Below are 22,115 nucleotides of genomic sequence, written 5' to 3' on the forward strand. Positions count from 1 at the left end.
TGAGTTAGTAATTGGTACTTAATTCAATTCATGATGCTTCACAAGTGAAATGGAGAGATAAAGTATAGGTACTGTTCTTCAACCTGAAATTCTGATACTTATTCACTGTGTGTAACCTAAACATTTGGGGAATAATTTGTATTCAAAAGTGGGTTCTCATGTGAAAACAGGGATAAAGCCATGCTATCTAGAACACATAAATAACAAGGAACTGGTATGGATTCATAACAAAATGACAACTGTGGAGGGAAATGAGTAAGGTACATTAAGAAGAAATTAATGAAGAAGAAACCCAAATAGCTAATAAACATCTAAAAAGGTACTTAATGTCAGGAAAATGCAAATTAGAGCAATTAGGCACTCTTTACATCCATCAGACTGGCAAAAGCTAAGGGGCTGACAGCTCCAGACAGCGGCAAGGATAGGGGTGCTGGGAGCTTTCATTCCCCTTCTGGTGATAGAGGAAACTGGTGCAGCCCCGTCGAAGAGAAATGTGGTGACATCAGATACATCTGTAGCCACACGCGGACCGTACAGATCCCCAGCCCCACTGTTGTGTCTGCTCTTACTGTGGTCATGCACACTCAACAGTGTTTAGCGAAGCATAGCTTTTCATCGCAAATACACCGGGGGGACGACCCTAAATGTCCATCGATACAACAGAGAATATAAACTGTAGAGTACTTGTATGATGGGATAGTATATCGTAGATTAAATGAGTGAATCACTGTATATGGGTATCTTTCAACAACTTATGAGTGAAAAGGAAGTCAGAATCACATATGCAGTGCTACTTATGTAAAAATTTAAAACTTGCAGCCCTATATATAGCTCTCCGATATATACATATGTAGTAAAAGTCATAAAAAACAGGAATAAAGAAAGACATACACCACCTACAGAATGCTGGCTACTTTTGTGTGGAGGGAAATAAATCCAGGAAGCATATAAGACACTCTAGTGCTATCTTGAATGTCTTCTTTTCTGTGCAAAAATAGTTTGAAGCAAATATCTCATAATATTGATCCAATTAAAATCAAGTTGATGCTTTATTATTCTCCCCTTTGATATTTTTAATTATTACATAATGTTAATAAAAGCATGACACTTTTGTCATAGACTTACAAAGCTGAAAAGAGTTCTCAACAAAAGACAGGTGTGTGTTGTACCACACACACAGGCCCATTAGTGCACAAGTCACGCAAAGCGAATAGTTGTCCCTCCTAAATTTAAGGTTCTGAGCCACGAGTTGGCAGACATTTTCTGTAACTATGTTGTCTGCGTGGGCCCGACAGAGTCCGACGCAGCTCCTCAACTCTGCTGTAGAGATAGAACAGTGGGGCCTTGGTTCGCAAACTTGATTCTTTCTGCGATCCTGGTCACAAACCGAGCTGGGCAAGAACCAGATCAAATTCAGTGTTCAGTTTCCATGTTGACCTTATGAGGAAATTTGATTTGGTTCTCATCCAGTTCGGTTTGTGACCAGAATCATGGAGAGAGTTGAGTTTGTGAACCGAGGCACCCCCTGTATAGCTGTAGAGAGGCAGCTATAAATACAGTGTGAAGAAATATCTGGATGTAGTCTGGATGTAGTCTGAGATCTTTACTGACTTCTTCTCTGACCTCAGAGAGCCAAAACTTCCAATGAATACATTTTTAACTATCATTCAAGAAGATAACCCCAATATCACTATTTCATACAGTCAAGTTTAAAGTGAGTTTTAAAGCCTCCTATACAATAAAACTTAACATAGCATTGAGTGGATGTTTACAATGTGTCCGGCACTGGGATTACCTTGCATGGTCTTCTCAACAACTTTGAGAGATGGACGCTGCTGTGGTTCCCAGTTTCAGGTGTGGGAACTGAGACCTACAGAGGCAGTGATGTGTCTTAACACCCGTGAGTTAACAGGTGATATCAGCTGCAAGGCGCAAGCCCAGAGTTCCTGATCCAAGCAAATTCCATTGCTGTTGTTTATGCATAATTCTGTCACTAACCTGTTTTGTTTTGTTTTGTTTTTAATTTTTGGCTAACAGGGACTTAAACAAAAATAAAATCACTTGTTAATTATTGACAGTGAGAATAAGTAAAAATTAAGGCGTGATCTGTGAGCTTCACCTGCATGTGCATCATGATGTACGTTCCCAACCCAGATCTTTCCAGTTATTTCAGAAATGGTAACTGGGGCCCTAGCTGAAGATAAAACTCTAAGTTCCTCCCATTTCCTTTAGACAATCACCAATAGTGAGGCCAGCCGCCTCCTTGTGGGGCCTGCTGGATGCTGCCATCCCGCAGGAATGTCCACTGATGTGCCCTCCCTGGGGTCTCCTGGTGCAGAGACAAGAGCTTCTTTGTAAGGAAAAAGCAGAGTTTGCATAGTGTTGTCCACCATCTCTTCTCCCCCCGCCAGACCCTCTAACAAAGGAGGCTTTATTACTTGTCCTTCAAGACTGAGGGTGCTTGAGCCATCGCTGTCACCTACCCCATGGGAGACTGGTGATGTTTGCCTTGCTAGCGGGGGACAAACCTATGACCTAGCACAGACGGTGATAGGATGTAGGTTGCAGAGAAAGACTGAGGGAAGTAGGAAATTCTGGAGCAGCCTGCACTCCCACCACTTCCCAAGGCTCAGAAGAATATTAGAGACCATTTGGGGCGAAAACTGTCTTTCTAATGGGCATTTGCTGTAGAAGAGACCCCTACTGGGGAGGTGTAAGTTGGATTATCTGTGAGGAAAGAGGTACTGGAAAGAGAAGGAAGACGCAGTGTCACCACGACCTCCTAGTACAAAGGAGGATCCCCTCAGGTCTTCCAAAGAAGTGGCCCGCAGCACCCTTGGGAGAAACACATCATGGTGTGGCTGCTGAATTTAAATTCCCTGAGTTGAGCGACCTTTGTCTGCCTCGATTCCCACCATATCTCTAGGTCCCTAGCACAAAATGAATGCTCACAGCACAGAGAAAGGATTCCAGAGAAGAGAGGAGACTGGCTACCAGCAACTCTAGATCTCCTAAGAGGCTGTACTCTGCTATCACAGCTCCTCGGAGGACTGGAGGGATGAGAATGAAAAATACGGGGCTGTGGTGGTGGCGAGGTAGGGGGCTCTTTCTCCAGTTAAATAGCTTGAGTCTTCAGTCTGGTCTGCAGTGAGAAGGGACAGCTGTCTTGAAACTTGCAGTGCTATCTGCACTAGACTTTTTAATAGCTAAAAATATTGAAAAAATAATGGGATTGGACTGCTACCCAGCAGGAAGGGGATGGGGGCTAGCAGAACACAGTGGGTGGCAGTTACTGGAAAAATAAATCAATTGTGCATCTATACCTCGGTGACTACAGACAGTTCAGTCACACCAGCTGCATTAATAATATGATATCCTTGGAAAACAAAGGTGATGAGAAAACAAGGATTCTCCATCAAGACAAGCCCTCAGGATGATTTCCTGGGAAGGGTGGTGAATTATGATTTCCACTCACATGTCTGTACCAGTCCTCTTGATGGCAAAGGGCCCAGCCTTGAAAATCCTGTAAATGCAGCCACCACACCAAGAACACTGCAAGACTGAACAGGGGCAGAACAAGAGGAATCGGTGCCCCACAAAGCAATATAATGGTGAAGCCAGGCAGGTCTGCATGGCCGCCACTGAGTAATATCCAAAGATGACAAGATCATGTAGGAGACACAAGGGAAGAGGTGACCAAAGCCACAGTCCGAGACACCAGCTTGGGACAGAAGACCAGACACTCAACGATGTGGAAGACAGGAACAGGGCCACTTTGTGAAGAGGACTGAGACCATTTTGAGCACGAAGTGTTAAAGTGCCTGGCCAACCCAAGTTAAGAGCTGCACGAATGTGATCACAATATACCATGAATGCTTCAATTGTTAAATACTTTCTACCGGAAAAGACTATTGTCATTAAACCGCCAGCCTGTTTTGAATACACATATCCTATCAGTCCTGCCATATTCTGAGACAGCTCTTTCTGTCTTAAGAGGTGTGATCGAAAATGTACCAAAGAGGGGGGATTTAGCCCAGCGGTGCCACCGCCTACGTCACAGTCACAAAGTCCTCAGTTTGATCCCCAGTACCAAAAAAAAACCAAACAAACAAAAATACGGTGAAAGCTGCTGCTGCGTGCCAGCCCATGGAAAGGCGAGCTCATGAGAACGTGACAGTGCAGGTCCTCATCCACCTTCATCACCAGATCCGGCACCGTGTGACTTCTGGCTCTTCCTCAAAATCAAAATGACCCAGAAAGGCAAATGTTTCCACTGAGCAACCAGGACAAAGCAACTAAAGACATGAAGGAAGAGGACCTTCAGGACTGCTTCTGAAAGGGGCAAGAGCAACAGGATATATGTGTATAAAGTAAGGGGAAGTATTTTCAGGGAGATTCATGACAATGTATCTTTGACTGTAATCATTTTTTAATTTTAAAATTTGCTATATTTTTCAATTAGATGTCATTTTAAGTAGAATCAGACAGCTCAAGCTAAATACTAATCATGCAAAGATTAATGTGTTGTCTTGGTACCAATGGCACACACTCTGCATTATTCATTAGTTAATCACCTCCCCATGGGGGGGAAAAACATATTAATTAGAATTTTCTTTTCCAGAGTTAATTTGAATTTTTCTTCATTTCTTCTAGCCTTTGAGGGTTTGTTTGTCCATTTGAGAATTAAATGAGAGAAGGCTGCTAATCTGACTGGGAAAAATCTAGCATAAGACTATGTTCAGTAAATGCTAATTATTGTAAAGGGTCAATGTTTTTTCAACTGGGTGATTCACACTGCAAAATAAGCTCATGGGTGATTAATGGAGAACTCTGAATAGAGATAGAAATCTAAATGCATGTATTTGGAAGCATAAAAATAAATGTTCACAGAGAGAAGTAAAGATAATGTGAATCTAATCGGCATGCATGATAGAGCAATATCACTTTGGCTGCCTTTTTCAGGATAATTAATTACGAAATTCTTAGGTGGTATGGAGTGGACCTCCAGGCTGTGAACGAGGCAGGCCCCTCTTGCACAAGCCTCCCAGCCGCAGTCAGCCCTCGGCCTTCCCATCCAATTGTACTTCTGTTCACCACCCAATGCGTGTCACTAGTGGAAGGAGTGTTTTTCAAGAATTTGAAAAAGGAGCAGAGAGAATGAGAGCGCTGGGCATGGAGATGTGTGTAGGACACTCAGCCTCCTTTAGGAAGCAGTTGATTGGCCACCGACACGTGTGAATTCTGAGAGCAGCCGCAGTTACGTTCATCAGCCAGTTATTAACCTGAAATGCGGAGTAGGAGAGTTCAAAAAGTGCACTGCCAAGCTACTATAAGCCAGAGGCTTTTTATTCTAGTCATTTAAGGAAGCTTTACATTTTTATTTCCAATTAACCTATCGGTAGTGATGTCACTTAAATGGTCTGAAGGAATATTATCTTCTCGTTATTGCAAGAAAACATGCAGCCCAATTTCATAGCTCAGCTGTTCTCATGCACGGAGAGACAATCTGAATTAACTCGAACAGAAACAAGAGTTTTAGACACTTGGCTACGTTCCTAGTTGTAAATTTTAAATAATTAAAAGTGATCTTTTTTTTTTTTTTTTTTTTTTTTTTTTTGGTACCGGGGATTGAACTTGGGTCCTTGCGCTTGCAAGGCAGGCCACCGAACTGCTGAGCTAAATCCCCAGCCCCAAAAGTGATTTTTTAAAAGTTAAAAACAAATAAAATAAAATGGATGATTTTCATTTTGTGTGTCAAAATAATAAGTATACAGTGCCACCATCGCTTTCTATTTTCTGTCATCTCATCAGTGCAAACATCACTGCCGCTCACACTTGTCGCCAATGCCACTGAACACTGTAGTGAGTGAAGATCTTTTCTGGAGAGCTGCTTTAAAATTAAACTATTAAAGAAGGACTATTTCCATGATGGCCAAACAAAGAAAGTAGAGCCCGCTGAGTTCTGATGTGAGTTTTTCCACTTTGAGCACTCACTGTGCACAAGGACAGTGATCTGAAACTTCAACACATGAACATACTACAAAACTAAGATTCATTTGCAGAGAAACGTGAACAGGATCGGGAGGTTCAGCCCCATTAAGTTCTGACTAGATTTAGGCAGTTACAGCTTCTCTCATTCCACTTTTAATCTTCTTTCCTCATCCTCCTCGGACAGGGACAAACCGGATTTGAAAGCTGCCTGTGTCACATGGTTGTGTGTCCCAAAGGTTAATAACAAATCGTAAACATCTTGGATGTGTCTTACTCATGCAGGAAGGAAGCTTTCACTCTGAACCAAGTAAGAAACCAAAGCTTTCTCCCCTCCTTGGCAAAGCTCAATGAGTGTCACAGAGAAAGAGCTCTGGGTTGTGGATCCCCGCTCGTGTTCTTGTCACTTCCACTTGTAAGCCCTGTGGCCTTTCATAAATCCCTGCCTCTCTGTAAAGCACCGAGTCCTCACCTCAAGGAAGGGGACCAGAAACCAGAGGTGGAAAAACTTATGAGATGGTTTCCTTGCCCTGAATGACCCTGGGAATGTGGAGTGTCTCAGTCTCTTTGTGCTGCTGTAACAGAAAGCCTGAGGGTGGGTTTATGAAGAACAGGGATTTATTTCTGGCAGCTCTGTGGTCCAGGATAAAAGCAGCAGCATCTGGTGTAGGCCTGCTTTCTGTAGCAGAAAGCAGAAGGGCAGGAGAGAGCCACCCCATACCCAGACCCCTTTGTCTATTCATGAGGGTGGAAACGCCGGGACCTCACCAAAGGGCCCAGCACTGGCACCAGCACTGGGATTAGGTTTCCAACATGTGAATTCTGGGAGACCCATTTGAGACCATAGAGGAGGTGTAGGGTAACAGTGATCAGCCACATGCTCTTTTGGTTATTTGACCCCCAAACTCTCTCAGAAAATCGTTTTGCTCTGACACACACTCACACACACACACACACACACACACACACACGTATGCACAACTGTACAAGGGAGACTGTAGAAGTACAAAACATGATCTCTACTCCCAAGCTGTGCTCTGGAGGTATAATTATGATCAGTAAATGCACAAGTGAGTGTGTCTGCCTTTCCCAGTAAGGCGAGCAGGGGCCCAACCCTGTGTGTAGGAAAGAGATGGCGCCACCTTGTGGCTTCTCCTTCAGCTGCTCTCTGGCAAAGCACTGCTCTTAGCTTTGGAAGCAGGATTGTGTTGTTTTATCTTTTCTTACTTCTCTACCTTCATACTGTAGCAAGTACTAGAGGCTTTTGTTAAGACTTTGTTCTTCAGAATTGAAGCTTATCTTTGACTGAAATTAAAGAGATAGCATTTTACTCATTTAAGAAATATTCGTGAAACTCTTACCCTGTGCCAAGCACCTTGGCCTCACAGTTCTGTCCTCAGAGCCCCTCTTGTACGCACAGGCTCCCCCTGTCCCTTTGTGCCCTGCTCGGTAATACAGTTTGCCCCTGCTAACAGTAAAATCTTATTTTTAAGTAATGAATTATTACAAAATGGTATACAAATATAACCCTTTTGCCAGGAGTTTATAATGTCAGAGCTTAGGAGTCGTGGTGGGGACAGTAAACACGGGTATCAAGACTAGGAAGCAGCGTTGTTGTGAGAAACGGAACTAAAGGGCTGTGCCGTGGAGGGTGAGGAGGATGCCTTTCCCGGATCTGAGCAGAGCCTTGAAGGATGGGTGTGACGAGAGCGCGAGGGGTCCACGGAGAATGGTAAGGGTGACGGGGGCTGAGGCTAACAGCAGAGGACCAGGAAAGGGGGAGGGGGAGGGGGAGGGGGAGGGAGCCCACCCTCACCTTCTGCGGTTTACCATCTTCTTTCCCGTGTCTGTCTGTCCGTCTCTCCCTCTCTCCCTCTCTCCCTCCCTCTGACCTTGACCCTTGGGATTACATTAGGCCCACCCAGACAATCCAGGGTCATCTTTCCATCTTGAGATCCTTAAGGTAAGCCTATCCGCAAGGTCCTTTTTGCCATGTAAGGTAACAGGCTCACAAATTCCAGGGATTAGGAGGTGGGCGTGTTTGAAGGAACATTATTCTGCCAGCCTTAGAGAGATGTGGGTATTTCTGATCTTACTACATCCTGCTTTTGTGCCTTGGGCCAGATTCCTTCCCTCTGAAGCTTCAACTCCAGGCAGGCAGGCAGCCTCTTTCATGGCTACAGCTCTCATTTGTCCCTCATGACTTTCATTATTTCCTTGAGGTTCTTCCAGATTAGAGCTGGGGACAGCACCTGCTATATTTACCTTCAGTGCCTCAACAGCCCATTATGGTTGCCATAATCCTGCCCTCACCTCTAAAACAATCCCATCATTAAATTATCTTTGAAATCCCAGCTGATACAGCTGGGATCCATCTGGGGATGCCTAATTGTCTTAGTTACTTTCAAGTTTTGGGACAACATCCACGAGTAAAAGAGAAAAAGGTATATTTGGGCTCCCAGTTTGTAGAGATTTCAGTCTATAGTGGGCTGGCTCCCAGGCAGGGTACTGTGGCAGAGGGCTCCACAGAGGAGAAATAGCTTGAGGCAGGCAGGCAGGAAGCTGAAGCACCCGAGGGAGCCAGAGGGAGGTTTTCTCTCTCCAGGCCTTGCCCACAGGAACCCCCTCTTCGCACCTCTGCCCACCAGGCTTGCCGCCCTACTTCACACCCAGCTGTAAAGCCATCAGTGGACTAAGCCAGTATCACCTCCGGGATCCAATCAGCTGGGGGGGGCAGGGCATCTAGCTATGAACCACGACACTAATTCACACTGTTAGCAGTTCAGGGGTAGAGCTGGCACCCAGACTAAATGCAAATGCACTCTGCAATAGGGAAAGTGGGAAGGGTAGGGGAAAGGGAATAAGGGAAAAGGAAAAATATGAGAAAATGAAAAAATGGAAATAAAGTGTTTGTAAATGAGGAGGGGAGGAGGGGGTGAAGGGAGGGCAGGGACAAGGAGAAAAAATGAGAACCAACACCTGTCATGTAAAGGCACAAGACCCCAATGATGAATGTAACTGTATTGTATACCTAGATTGTACCAATAAACTCAATAAAAAGAAAAAAAAATGCACTCTGCAAGACGGTTAGCTTGAGGAAACCCAAGAACTGTTACCATGTGCCAAGAGAGCAGGCATCGCCCAAAGCTTGACCGAAAATTAATGCCTCTGACTAGATAAGCGTGCAGAATGAACCCCTCAGTTACATCCCGGGAAAGGAAATGATAGTCTGCCCAGAGCCCACAGTAGAAAGATCCCTCTTTGATTTTCTTTTGTTTACTCTTAAATCAACTAGGAGAACTGACTTCCTGACCTAACAAGGGGTTTCTGAGCCACCATATGAGCTGCTAGCTGAGCTGCCAGTGAAACTTTCCGTTCTTAGGCAAATAACTTTAGGATACTGTCCCAGTCTCTTGTTCCTGCCTGAACAGTCAAACTAGCATATGAAAATGAAATGGTGGCAGTTATTTTTTTTTCCTTTGTAGACACTCTTTCCACTTCAACCAGCTTGTCCTTAAAAAATCTTTCTCTTGCCGCACTTATGGTTATTTCTCTGCATTAGCTCAGAGTTCAGGTGATCTGCCAAGCATTCAATGAGATTCTTTTCCTAAAGTCTTCATCTAAAACCGTAAAGTAAGAAATAGCATTTGTGCCCCTGTAAGAATTCCTGGAGGGCCGTACTTGTCAAAGCAACAAAAGAGTCTTTGAGTTTTTAACCTCTCAGCAATATTTTCAGAAAAACAGCACTTGCTCTAGTCCCCATTGAGTACTCCTGCAATGGCGCAGCTGCTTCTGTCCCAGTTCACGATGAGAAGCTTGCTCCTGTGTCTCCTCCCTTCTCTCCTCTACCGTGACGGTGAGGATGATGCCTGCTGCGGTTACCAGTAGAACACGGCATTTGTTTGCCATACAGATTACAAGGGACTTGAATATATGCTTTATATTATTTGATCATGGTCAGGGCTAGTGACATATATCATAAAACCCAATTAAAACTTTCTTACAGACCGTATTTAAATTTGATGTAAACAATAAAGAACATAGCTTCCAAAAAAGAGATTCTGGGAAATTGCTGCTTTCAATTTCCTCCATTCACCTGATGAGCAAATGCACAAGGATATTTTCCACGTGGCTGGGCCCACGCCTTGGAGAGTGTCCAACAGTCTGTCAGCAAAGGTCAGTGCTGCTAAAGAAACGGGAACGGGGCCGGGGATTTGGCTCAGTGGTTCCGCCGCCCGCCTCGCAAGCACAAGGTCCAGAGGTCAATCCCCGGTACCCAAAAAAAAAGAAGAAGAAGAAGAAGAAACGGGAACAGGACTGGGGGAGGATGGGAGCCTCCTTGGACACCAAAGTTGTCCTAGGGGTTGAGTCGGGTGGGGCTGTTTGAAGCGAAAAGAGGGGAGCAGACTCTAACGAGTGGAACCGTGTGGCAAAGCACACGGAAGAGAAGCCTTCTGCCGTCCTCAGGGAGGGGAGGAGACAGCCAGAGACCATGCACGAAGCAAGAAGGGCGGGGCATCGACCACAGTTCAAAGCCCTGGAGGAGCACGGGGATTTAGAAGAAGTTATCGAACCAAACTGCCTGTAAGAGCTTGGTGCTGGTCATACGGGATGAGGACAAAGGCAAGATACCAAACTGTCACTTAGAGCTCCAGCACTTCCAGCATGGTGCTCTGCATAACCTTTAAATTTCACATGTATTTGCGTGTTTAAATTTAGGGGCTTTAAAAAGAAACAGAATGAGAAGTGCAGGCCCTGAAAGCAGAGCTCCCCCTGAATCCCTGCCAAAGCCTGCCCCTAATTTCAACAGCCGACACAGGCAACCATGGGCCAGGAGTCCAAATCAAAGACTGAACAAGTTTTTGAGCTGTGACAAAGTATTTTGAAGGGACAAATACACAAGTAATAAAAACACAGGAGCATCCAGTGGTAAACCTTCAGCATTCTCTGGCAGCCCGTAATTTCTTGGGTCTTTACATCGTGCCCTGTCCCGGAGGTCTGTGCCCGGGAATGACCTTGCTGAAGGACTCTTTTTACGTTCATAGGGACATTTCACATTTCTATGTGGATAAAGTTTCTTGAGAGACAGAAAATTTTCTGAAGTTATTACTGTCTAGAAAATAACATGAAGGGCTTCTCAGCCTTCAACATATAAATTAATGGAGACCAATAAAACTCACAATTCTGTTGCTCTGAAACTTGTGTTTCTATTTCCAATTGAGTGAACAGTTTTCTCTCTTGTACCTGCTTGTTCTATGGGCTTCTGCTCCTTCCTGAGGCAACTGTACACAACAGTTTATAGTGAGAACTCGGCCCTGTGATTGGGCATTGGGTCCCATCTAATGCAATTACAAGCCTCAGGGGAGGAGTAGGAAGTTTCACCAAAACACGCAAGGTAACCCATTGGAAACTGTGTTTGCTATAATGGTTATTAAAGAATACCTAACAGGGCTGAGGGTGTAGCTCGGTGGTAAAATGTTTGCCTAGCATGTGCCAGGCGCTGGGCTCAACCCAACTACTGCAGAAACTAATGATAATAAAATAATATCTAATGAAGATTATTCATGAAAAGATCACACTGCGGATGTAGCTCAGTGGCACCGCGCCTGCCTAGCCAGCCCAAGGTTCTGACTCCATCCCCAGTATCGGGGGAAAAAAAAAGTACAAACTGTGTGAAAGATCACTGTGAAGTTGAAAATCAGTTTGTCCCTTTCTTCCACCAGGACCATTAGGACCATGGTATTTCATGATCCCTATAGCAATGATGACCCTAAATCTGATTCTTTTTCTACCTGGCACTGTATGATTTTGTTCATCTCAGCCTACATCCCTCTTTCTTTCCACCCTTTAGCAGTTGTTCCTCGTGTCTTTACCTACCTCTTATAATTTGTGCAAGTTACCATTACTGAAACTTCGTTTGGTCTCCTGTAAATACCACTGATATTGTCATGGTTTGGTTGGAAATGCTTAAGGCAGTATTTCCAGTAAGCTGGAGGCATGCTGAGGTGCCCTGAAGCTTAACCTGTGTTATAAGGATGAAGTAGCTCACTATAATCTGCAGAGCAAACCAAACATGCTTGAACTCAGCCATGATTCACTGTGGGTCCACTGGTCAGGCAGACGTGACACCAGGACAGTGGGTGTGTTCCTGCCCCGGGACAGGTCTGGGGTCTGGGAGAAACCAGCCTCATTGGAGGAAGCAGGGCAGGGAAGCACAGAAGCATGACCCACAAGACCCCATCTTGTTCCTGGCCCCTTCTTCTCTGGCTCTTTCCCCTCTCTGTGCTTCCTGGAAGCCGTGAGGTGATCCACTTTCCTCCACCACACTCTCACCATGATGCTCTGCCTCTCCTCAGGCCCACAGCAGTGGGATGAGCCCACCATGAACTAAACCCCTGACCCCATGAGCTGAAGGAAATCTTCCCTCCTTTAATCTGTTTTTTTCAAGTATTTGATCACAGTGTTGAAAAGCTACTGACACAAGGGCAATTAAGTGACAACATCTGGTTAGGCGTGTTTGTGAAGATGGCCAAGAAACGATTTGGACTACTGCAGCCTGGGGCCAAAGTAAATCCCCGACTTAATCTAATTCTTATAAAGATTCGTTGAGGGTTGGCGATTTAGCAAAGTCTTGGAGCACTGGCCTTGAATGTGTGAAGTCTTGGGTTAGATCCCCAGAACCACAAAAACAAAAAGATTGCAATGAGTCAAACTAAGTACTTCCTGCACAACTTGGCTACAAAAATGTGTGCAGCACAAAGTTTAAATTTCTTCTCACCTCCTGAATTACGAATCACTTAAGAAATACCAAACATTTCCATTTACCTACCTTGGCCTTCCAATAAGAAGAGAAAAAGTATTTATATGCACAGCCTCAAGCAAGCTTCAAGGACACAGTAATACTTTTGTTAAAGGAGGATCTGCTGTGGTGTATGAGCAGGAATGCGTGAATAGAAATGCAGAGTTATTAGACTCTGCCAAGGGTCAGCAGTCATCTCAGCTGCCTCACCCTGAGAAACGGCTTTACTCTAAGGTTGTTAAGGGCCCCAACAGGCCACAGATAAAAGCATGTCTTCCATAAGAATTCCTCTTAAATCCTTTGGTTACTTCCTCAGATTTGGTATCTCCTTGACCCACAGAAAGCTACACACACACGCACACTCTCACGTGCGCTTTTTCCTCCCCTCTCCATTTCTTTCAGTTATAACTGGAATATAATATTTTTTTCTGAACTGAAATTGACCTCAAGGCCTTGGAAATGAGCTACATCTCCAGCTCTCCCCCAACCTTTTCATTCTGAGACAGAGTCCCACTAAGTCATTAAATTGCCCAGGCTAGGCTCAAACTGGGAATCCTCCTGGCTCAGTCTCTCTGAATGCTGGGATTGTAGGTGTGTGGCACCACACCCAACTGAAACATTCTCTAAGAACAGATGAACATCGTTAAACCTTCATATTACTCACAATTTGTTTGAAGATGGCTCTCTGGTGGAAAGGGTACACAGAGTCGAGTGTGGCCCTACTTTTACAGACGCCCTTGCGTGACTGAGTGTGAGTCGTCCCATCCTTTATCTAAACACTTCTGCCCACTAAGGGTGTTGTTCTCACCTGGAATGGGCAGGGGGCTCAACAGAGACTGGAAGCTCTTGGATGGGGGCTCTGGCCCTGGGTTCCCTTGCTATCATTTGTTCCCTTCTCCCTCTGAGGAGGAATGGCATCAAAGGTGACATTAAGGAAGCTTTCCAAGAAAACCAGTCCATCCAGGTCCCTGCGAAGTTAATGAAGATAACCACCGACCCTTCCCACAGCCCTGCCCCTCACACAGGGGAGGGCAGCCCCTCCGCTGAAGGCTCTGCCAGTTTTCCAAACCACTCCTCTTTCCAAGATACTTTTTCCTTCTGAAATTCTCATGAGCCCTGAACAGAAAAGGGAAAATAAACCTGAAGAGAAGGAAAACAAAATCCTGCTCAACTCCAACGCAGGACCAGAGAACAAAAGAAGCCACCACTTTTGACACAGCACCAGATCTCTGGCGCCCTCTTTCTCCTTGCACTAGTTTTTTGTTACTGATCCCCAATTCCACCAAATGGCAACTCTGGGGTCTTTGGACCTTCTGCTTTCTACGGAGAGTGCTTTTCCCCTGCTCAGAAACTCAGCTGAGATGCCACCGCCTCCCAGCAGCTCTCGTGACGCCCCACCCCATGCCTTCTGGAGCTGGTGTCCCTTCCTTCTGTTCCCTTGGTGCTCTGCGAGGGCATCTGTCGTAGCAAAGATGCATGGGATGGTAATCATCTTATCCACTTTCTTCCCCAAGTAGGCTAAGAATTTACTGTACATGGAAATTATACCATTTGTCTCTATTTCCGTAGTAGTCTCTGGCACAGAATAGATGCTCAAAAAGTGTTTACTGAAGGAAAACAGTCTAGGAGGGAAGAGAGGGGCATGCATCTATAACAAGCAGATTAAATAACGGAGGGGAGCCGTGGCTAATGAACAGACCAGATGCCTTTGCTTGTTGGACTCCTTGAAAAGGACTGAGGAAGGGACCCATGGGAAGATGCTTGGACTGACCTTGAGGAAGGTCAGGAGCTCTTCCGGCTTTGGGGAAGAGAAGACAACAGAACAGTGGCATTTTGAAGGGTCTGGAGGCCTCCGTGAGGGTGACACCTTCAGGAAGACTCCCAAGAACGACCTGGCTGCTGGTGCGCAGCAGAGCTTGGAAGGTGAATGGGCAGAAAACACAGGAATAAACCCAGCAGGACCTAGGCTGAGCCGGTGGGCCATGGGACACACACGAGGGTAGGGATGGATGGAGGGAAGCTGTGTGAATAGGGCAGCTGCATGAACCACATGCACCTGAGCAGGTGAACGGTGCTGCGTCAGCAGGGTTAGAAATTCAGTGGAGAAAGAGAAAAACTCCACCTGCTGCTGCGCTGGCATTGCCTTGGGGACATCCAGGTGGAGTTGCTTAGTAGGCAACTAGAGCTATGACTGGAACTCAGAAGAGAGCAGAGCCAGGAATGAAGACTCCCGGCAAGTTCGTGGACTTCTGTTTCGGCTTTGTCATTGAATTCCTGGCGTGGGGCTTCAGTGCCAGGTGGGGAAAGCTGGTCCCACGGGTCCCACTTCGCCACTGATTAGAGGTGTAGCCTCTGCCAAGCCCTCAACTCCAGGTGGCGCCTGTTACCTCAGAAGGAAGGAGACCTAAAGAAAGGTGCCAGCCCTAAAGTGAAATTAACTCCCAGCTTCCTGGTTCCGCTGTAGAATGCGGAAGTCGGGCCAGTGAGGCTGTCCTCTTCCTTGGCCCCCAAACCGTGTTTCCAAAGGCCGCCAAGCACACAAGAGGAAGTCTTTATTGTCCTGGAAAAGGTAAGGACCCCTTAGAGTCCTCTCTAGGGAGAGGTGTGACGCCCTGGCTACAGCAGAAGTGCGTCTATTCCTCCCCAGCCGTGGGGCCTTCTTTGCAGGCTTTCTCACCAACCTGGTGACGAGTCTCTCTTCCTGTTCTTGCCCAACCTACAGTGTGTGCCGCATGATTTCTCGGCACTTTTGTCTGCATTGCAGAATTGAAGTAAGATCTGCTTTGCTTAGGAGACCCAGCAGAAGAGCATTTCTGCAGAGCAACTCGTGCTTTTTCTAGCTGGTTTGTCTGAAGTAACTTGTGCCAGAATGAGACATATTTTAACCCAAAGATTCCTGACAGCGTGGAACTGTGGGGGTTACATGGCTGAACCTCTTTTATCCCAAATATCTGTTCACAAAGGCTAAATAGGAACGGCTGGTGGGAGTCAGGCCTTTTTGGGAAAGCAGGAAGGACTGGTATTTAACCAGTTTCGGGCAACCATTAAATCTTCTCGCAAAGATTTAACACAGGCATTAGTCACGTGTAGAGAATAGAGGATGTCATTTTTAACACAAGGAACTGTGGTAGAAAACTCATCATCAGGCTTCAGTATCAGCCAATCATGGCTCACAATGAAAGCAACATTGCAGTAGCACCCAGGGAACTCTGAATGATGTGTAACAAAAACTCAGAGGGGCGGAGAAACCAGTCGCTCTGTCCTTCCTTCTGGAGCGCTGACTCAGCGCACAAAGCCCAGCACTGGTGGTGTATACTCAACGACAAGTCCTTAAAAACTGACTTCTTGGTTTAAAGCGAAGGTGCCAGGTTATTGTGAGAGCTGATCCATTTTCTAATTGTTTTTAAATGCTAAGTAGTTTACTGCCTCTGCCACGTGGGTTAATTATAAGGAGCAGATGGCCACACCCATGGTCGAATACAGGTAGATAAAGTGTGGGGGTCAGATTTGGGGTGCAGCCAGGCAGGCATTCACCACCTGCTTCGTTGGAGTTGCCTTTGGGACATCCAGGTGGAGATGCTTAGTAGGCAAATAGAGCTATGAAACTGGTTTTCTAGGGTTGGTTCTTTTTTTTTAAAGGAAAAATTCCTTTGGAAATGCAACTTGAGTAAAGACCATCCTTGGCTGACTTAATTTGTCTTTAATTAACAGGTAGGAGATCAGATCATTGAAATCAATGGGGAAAGCACAAGGGACATGACCCACGCCAGAGCAATAGAACTCATCAAATCCGGAGGAAGGAGAGTGCGGTTGCTACTCAAGAGGGGCACAGGACAGGTACCAGAGTATGGTGCGTTTCATGTTTTGATTCACTTTTTTTCTGCTGCTTCTGAGTACTGTTTAATCCCCAAGCTGATTTATAAAATTGCCTCCGTTCTCTTTCTATCAAAATGTGTGTTTCGATATCGGCAGACACGGGTGTACTTGTGTATGTATAGCCCAGGATGCACTTTCGTTTTTTGCTCCCTCGATTTGGGAATGTTGAAAATATCCATGTAAGAACCCCAGGGCATCTCTGAGTGTGCAGGGAGACCCAGCACCACTGATCTATGGGAACGTGTGTGGTCTGACAGATAGTCCTGTTCATTTGAGTCTACAGTAATTTACCAGTTATTGCCTAAAACTGCTGGTGCATCTGACTGTCCCATAGGGTGTGACAGTGGGGCCAGGCACAAGCAGGGGTGAATCTTCAGGGTGTGAGGTTTAATCTGCTAACTTCAGTTCACTCAATGGTTGTATTTCTTCTTGGCATTTAGGAATTATCCCAAAAATTCATTCTTGTATTGTGTTTCTATATGCTTCTGGGGGAAGCTTCAAAATGCTCTTTAACTCATAGATTTGCCCTTAAAAATACTGGAAGTTTTTATCTCCCCGCACCATGACACACACCACGGGCAGCATAACTTGTGTAGCAGAATCAGCTGAGTGGTCTTGACAGTGAAGAGCTCGAGACCTGAGCAGGCCTTTAAAGACAACCTCAGAAAGGAAGACAGACATCGGTATCACAGATTATAATCTTCATGGGGGGAGATCTGACTGCCGATCTGAGAAGTGGGCTCTGGATAAAGCCCTCTCACCCCTGTCCCTACCCCCAAAATCTCAGAGTACTTTTCCCTTTCAAATTATGCTTTTTGCATGTGTTATCTAAATAAGAGATGTGTCCTTATTTAGCAAGGTAGACTGGTATCATGAGTTTAATTAAAATATCTGAATCCAAAGGCCTTAAAAACATTGTTTCCACAACCCCAACAGACAGAGCCAGAAATCCCTCACATTGATCTAGAAAGCATTAGAAGTTTCTGTAGAGCTGGCTCTATGCCCAAGGAAATGTTTGATCCCAGGTTCCCACCCTTAGTGCTTGGATCTAATAAAATATTTTTAAATATTAATATTAGTGATAAGTACAGGCCTGGTCCTGCTGTATGGTACCAACACTGATCCCTTTGTAAAGAATCTCACCTCTTTGATTAGAATAACTTTTTTGTGCCCTAGAGCATGAATTGATACAGTAATATCAAAATGACCTGTGAAATTCTATCACTTATTAAAAAATATCTCATGATACATGATTGTAATCCCAGCCCTCGAGAGGCTGAGGCAGCAGGGTTGCCATGATTCTGAGACCTGCCCGGGCTGCATAATGAGACCCTGTCTCAAAAATAAATAAACAGAGGCCGGGGATTTAGCTCAGCTGGTTTGGTGGCCTGCCTTGTATGCGCAAGAACCCGAGTTCAATCCCCGGTACCAATAAATAAATAAAATAAACAAACAAACAGACCTCATAGTAAAGGTATACTTCACTCCATGGCAAGACCTATTGGTTATACCAAGTAATTTTCATAGTTACTACTCTAAGTTGTTCTAAGTTAATCTTCCAAAAGTTGCGCTGACCCAGGGCCTTGTCCCCCACTGTGCACCCTTTCATAGACTTGTCACTCATCCACACCTTCACTGTCCATCCCCCGGCTGCGTGTGTCCAGTGAGCAGCTAGGAGAGCGTTACTGGCCAACGTGGCACGGTTCAAACTGAAGGCAGAAGCATTCACCTGCCTGGCGTTACCTTGAGTCAAACAACACAGTAGAAATGTGCTTCAGAACAAACGCAAAAAAAAAAGGCAAGATCATCTCAACACTGTTTCATCCAAAAGGCCTGGCAAAGTTACTCACATGCGCCAACTCAGAGAGCTCCTTAAATATGTGGGCACACTTTTGAGGGCCCAGTTGTCAGTATTCTTAGCTACAGCTGCTTTGCAGATTTCCCTCTGAATATTCAGGCAGACCTTCCAGTAAGGTTAGAGCTCAGCAGCGAATCTTGATATTAGCATGGGCTTCACTATAAAACAAGCTTGGAGCCACAAAAGGAAAACTTAGTAGAGGAGAGCAGTCTTCTTTAGGAAAGTAAAAGAATAGCCAGCCATGCACCAAGAGATCTGCTAGGAGGACTCCGGGTCACAAGAGCAGAGCTCAGATCTATTGCACTCTGGAGTGATGGCTCCCAGTGGAGTCTGGCGGGCAAGACTCAGGCAGAGTTGAGAGCAGGCTTCTTTATGCTCGTTCTCTTCTGTAAGGAGACCCCATCTGTGTCTACCGCCCTAAAAGTACAGCAAGGACTGCGCGAGTTCCTTAACCACCCCCCTGCATGGTTCTCACTTGGCTGGTTGTGCACAGCGCCCTCTGCCGGGATCATACTGGAACTTCGGGCTCCCAGAAGAAAGCCCTATTGGGCTTTACAAGCAGTTTGCACGCTGTAAGCCACCCCTACCGACACCATTTGTGTTTGTGCCGGGGACTATTTGCCAGTCATGTTCCCTGACCCAGCCCAGGGCCCGCCTTGCACGCGGGCCTCTCTCAGCAAAGTCATATCAGTCTGCGGGGCTCGCTCATTGCTACCAGAAAAGCAAGCCAAGGCTGCGGCCACATCCACGGCTCTGCAGGTGACCCCGAGGTGCTAGAAGCGCCCACCGCTAAGAAATGTATTCCTCCAGCATCAAGCAGACTACATTGTGAAACAGAGGTAGTTGTCCAAGATAAACTAGGGGGCGTTTTAATAAAATTCTCCAGAGGAGAAGATCACAAAGTATGCTAACAATGACAACAAAATACGTGGGCTACCAATAAATAGAAGCAAGACTATAACTGGCCTTGTCCAGGTGGAGCTGGACCTCAGGACAGCTGCATTTCCCATCCAATATGAATTTAAACCTGCTTGCTTCCTCCTTTTGCCTGGTAAAATCCTAAACTTGGTACAAGTTCTATCCTTAAAAGACCGTTACCAGGGTAACCAGGGTCTGTGGGACACATACTTAATTTGTTAGGGGACCTGTAGGCTTAAACCAGCCTGGAAAGGGTGGGCTTTGAGGATGGGGACACATCCTCAGACTGTGGGCTCCGGTTTTAAGTGACACCCACCCGCAACGTCCTCTGACACCTACAGAACTCGGAATTCAGAGCAGCTTAGAGGTGAGACCCTTATCTGGACTCCCGGACTTGTCCAGGAAAAGCTGATCTCAGGCAAGAGGAATGCAAAACTCGAACTGGGAGTTCTTGAGGTGATCTGTGACAGTGAGATAAGCACAGTAGGATAGGCAGAAAATACCAAAGGCAACCTGTCAGATCGCTGACTGACCAAAATCAGTGCAAATCTGAGTAAGCTGAAAAGAATAAGCACATGGTGAGTAAGCCAGCCCTGGTTACCAAGAGACTGCTCCTTGATTATGCCTGAGCCAGTCCGGAGGTGTGAACCCCAAATGCACCCACAGAAGTCACGGCTGTACCTTTGGGCCATCAAGAAGCTGCAGGAGGAGTTGGAAAATGATAAGGACTTTGGAGGAGAATTTGCTCTTGATAATTATGCCCTTGAAAGAGAAAACTCGGGAGGTAGGTACTTCAGCACCACGTCTAGTCTTCAGGATAAGCATTCTTGATTATAACATGTGAGTTCCTCCTCCCCTGACATGCATCTCAAGGACAGTCAGGAGTAAGAACGCTCCACTCCTAAGAAAAGAATCAAAAGACAAGGCATCAAATGCGGTGTCCTCATTAGCCCTGGTCGTTGCTATTCAAATTAAATCCAGAAGGTTCAGAGGAATGGAAGTGTGCATCTTGGCTGTCAAACTGCACAGGAATAAATTATACAAATTAACCCCGGCCCTGAAATACAGGTGTCCTTCGTTAGCATTCCAAGCATGCAGCACTCGGGTGCACACACTTGATTTGTAAACCTTGCACCCAGGGCCGAGGTAAACAGAAGTGCCGTGGGTGAAAAAACTCCCATCTGAAGCAGTCATCATCCCACAGCAGAGCGTCCTCTGGGTGACATTTGCTGTTCCGACTTGAGCCAAATGAGGCAAACCTGCTTTCTGGTCCTGGTTGGTGCTCTCGCCTGCTGATTCTCTGAGAAAGCAGCAGGGCAGGTGTCCCTGCATAGGCACTGCACACAGCCCAAGGGTCACAGGAGCACCTGCAGTGGCTCCGAGGCCAGCAGGGTTAACGAGAGCAAAGCCACATTCTCACAGCGAGCACAGCCCAGAGAGCACTTACCAGCGGACGCCCACGCGGAGGGAGACAAGAAGCCCACGCCTCCGTGATGCTTCACCTTCGCGTCCATTTCAAAGTTCGCTGTACCTCTGACAGGTGCACACTCGGTGATGGGCCCTTTGTAAACGAAACATACATTTTTGCAAAAGTGTCCTAAAGCTGTAGTGAGTAGAGAGAAGAACTCTCTGGGCAGGTGACTATCCTAAAGAAATGAATGGCCCAAATAGTTGTTGAGTTAAAACCTCTCTTCAATCAGTATATTAAAATGATTTGCAATAACATGCCAGGCAGTCGTTACGTCCTGCGAACATCAGAACTGGTCTTAGATGATAAGCAATGCTTCCTTTTATTGTATGCTGACAAGTAAGCATGATAAGCCCATCCTTACAATCTTATATTTGCTCAGCAGTTCCTTTCTTCCCCCAGTTCTTTCAAAGGTAAACTCCAGACAATATGCTCTTACCAGACATTCCAGAAGTTTCCCTGTGCACCTACTGTGTGTCTGACGTTTGCGGGCCCTGAAGGAAGCAGTAGCCCTGTCCCCCGGTGAGCGGATGGCCTCAGGGTGCATCCATCCATAGGCAGCAGCTGTTTCTGACACAGTGGTGACTCTGGAAAAGGCCTCCCAGGATCTCCTCAGGGAGACAGTAAGCTGTCTTGTATTAGGTACTCACTGAGTTTAACACGTCCTCCCGGAGCATCAGAAAGTCTTGAAGAGCGCTTGGCTGCTTCTGTTTGTTAAGCATTGCCTTTGTAATACGCAGCCTAATCGTGTATACTTTTTCTCGAGAAAGGACTTGCTGAGTGGGGGCGAATGTCTGCGTAGGCCTCGTCTCACCTGAATTCTAAACTTCATGGTGGCCAGCCGGAAGTTCATCAGCAGATGTGCTGATCGTGGCTCGTCCCTCCCATGGCCCAGTCAGGCCTGAAGCCGCACCACTGTCACCATGGGCCGGAACGGGCTCTGTGTGCCGTACAGCGAAAGGCAAAGGAGAGTCCTCGCCTCTCCCCGGAGGCCACCAGCCAGGCCTTGCACGTGGCTGCATAGCCTTTCCACTGATTCACCTGCATTTTCAATAGGGCAAAGGACGGCTGGCTTCGATAATAAATTCTGCAATTTAATTCCCCCTTCTGACATTCATGGTTGAGCATGTCTTCCTTTTGCATGAAAGGCTCCACAAATCACTCAGGAGCTCTTTCTGCTGAGGAAGAGAAAATGATGAAGCAGGCGG

General features: G+C 46.0%; 1 protein-coding gene across 1 annotated transcript in view; it reads left to right on the forward strand.

Annotated features, from left to right (window-relative positions):
* Positions 1-22,115, forward strand: part of Magi2 (membrane associated guanylate kinase, WW and PDZ domain containing 2) — a 439,692-nt gene that overhangs the window by 413,726 nt on the left and 3,851 nt on the right. The window contains exon 19 of the mRNA XM_033756513.1: positions 16,499-16,637. Coding sequence (XP_033612404.1) covers positions 16,499-16,637 — 139 coding nt within the window. The remainder of the gene's footprint in view (positions 1-16,498; positions 16,638-22,115) is intronic.

The sequence above is a fragment of the Fukomys damarensis genome, unplaced genomic scaffold, assembly GCF_012274545.1.
Source record: "Fukomys damarensis isolate Sample0158 unplaced genomic scaffold, DMR_v1.0_HiC HiC_scaffold_4, whole genome shotgun sequence".
NCBI classification, from domain to species: domain Eukaryota; kingdom Metazoa; phylum Chordata; class Mammalia; order Rodentia; family Bathyergidae; genus Fukomys; species Fukomys damarensis.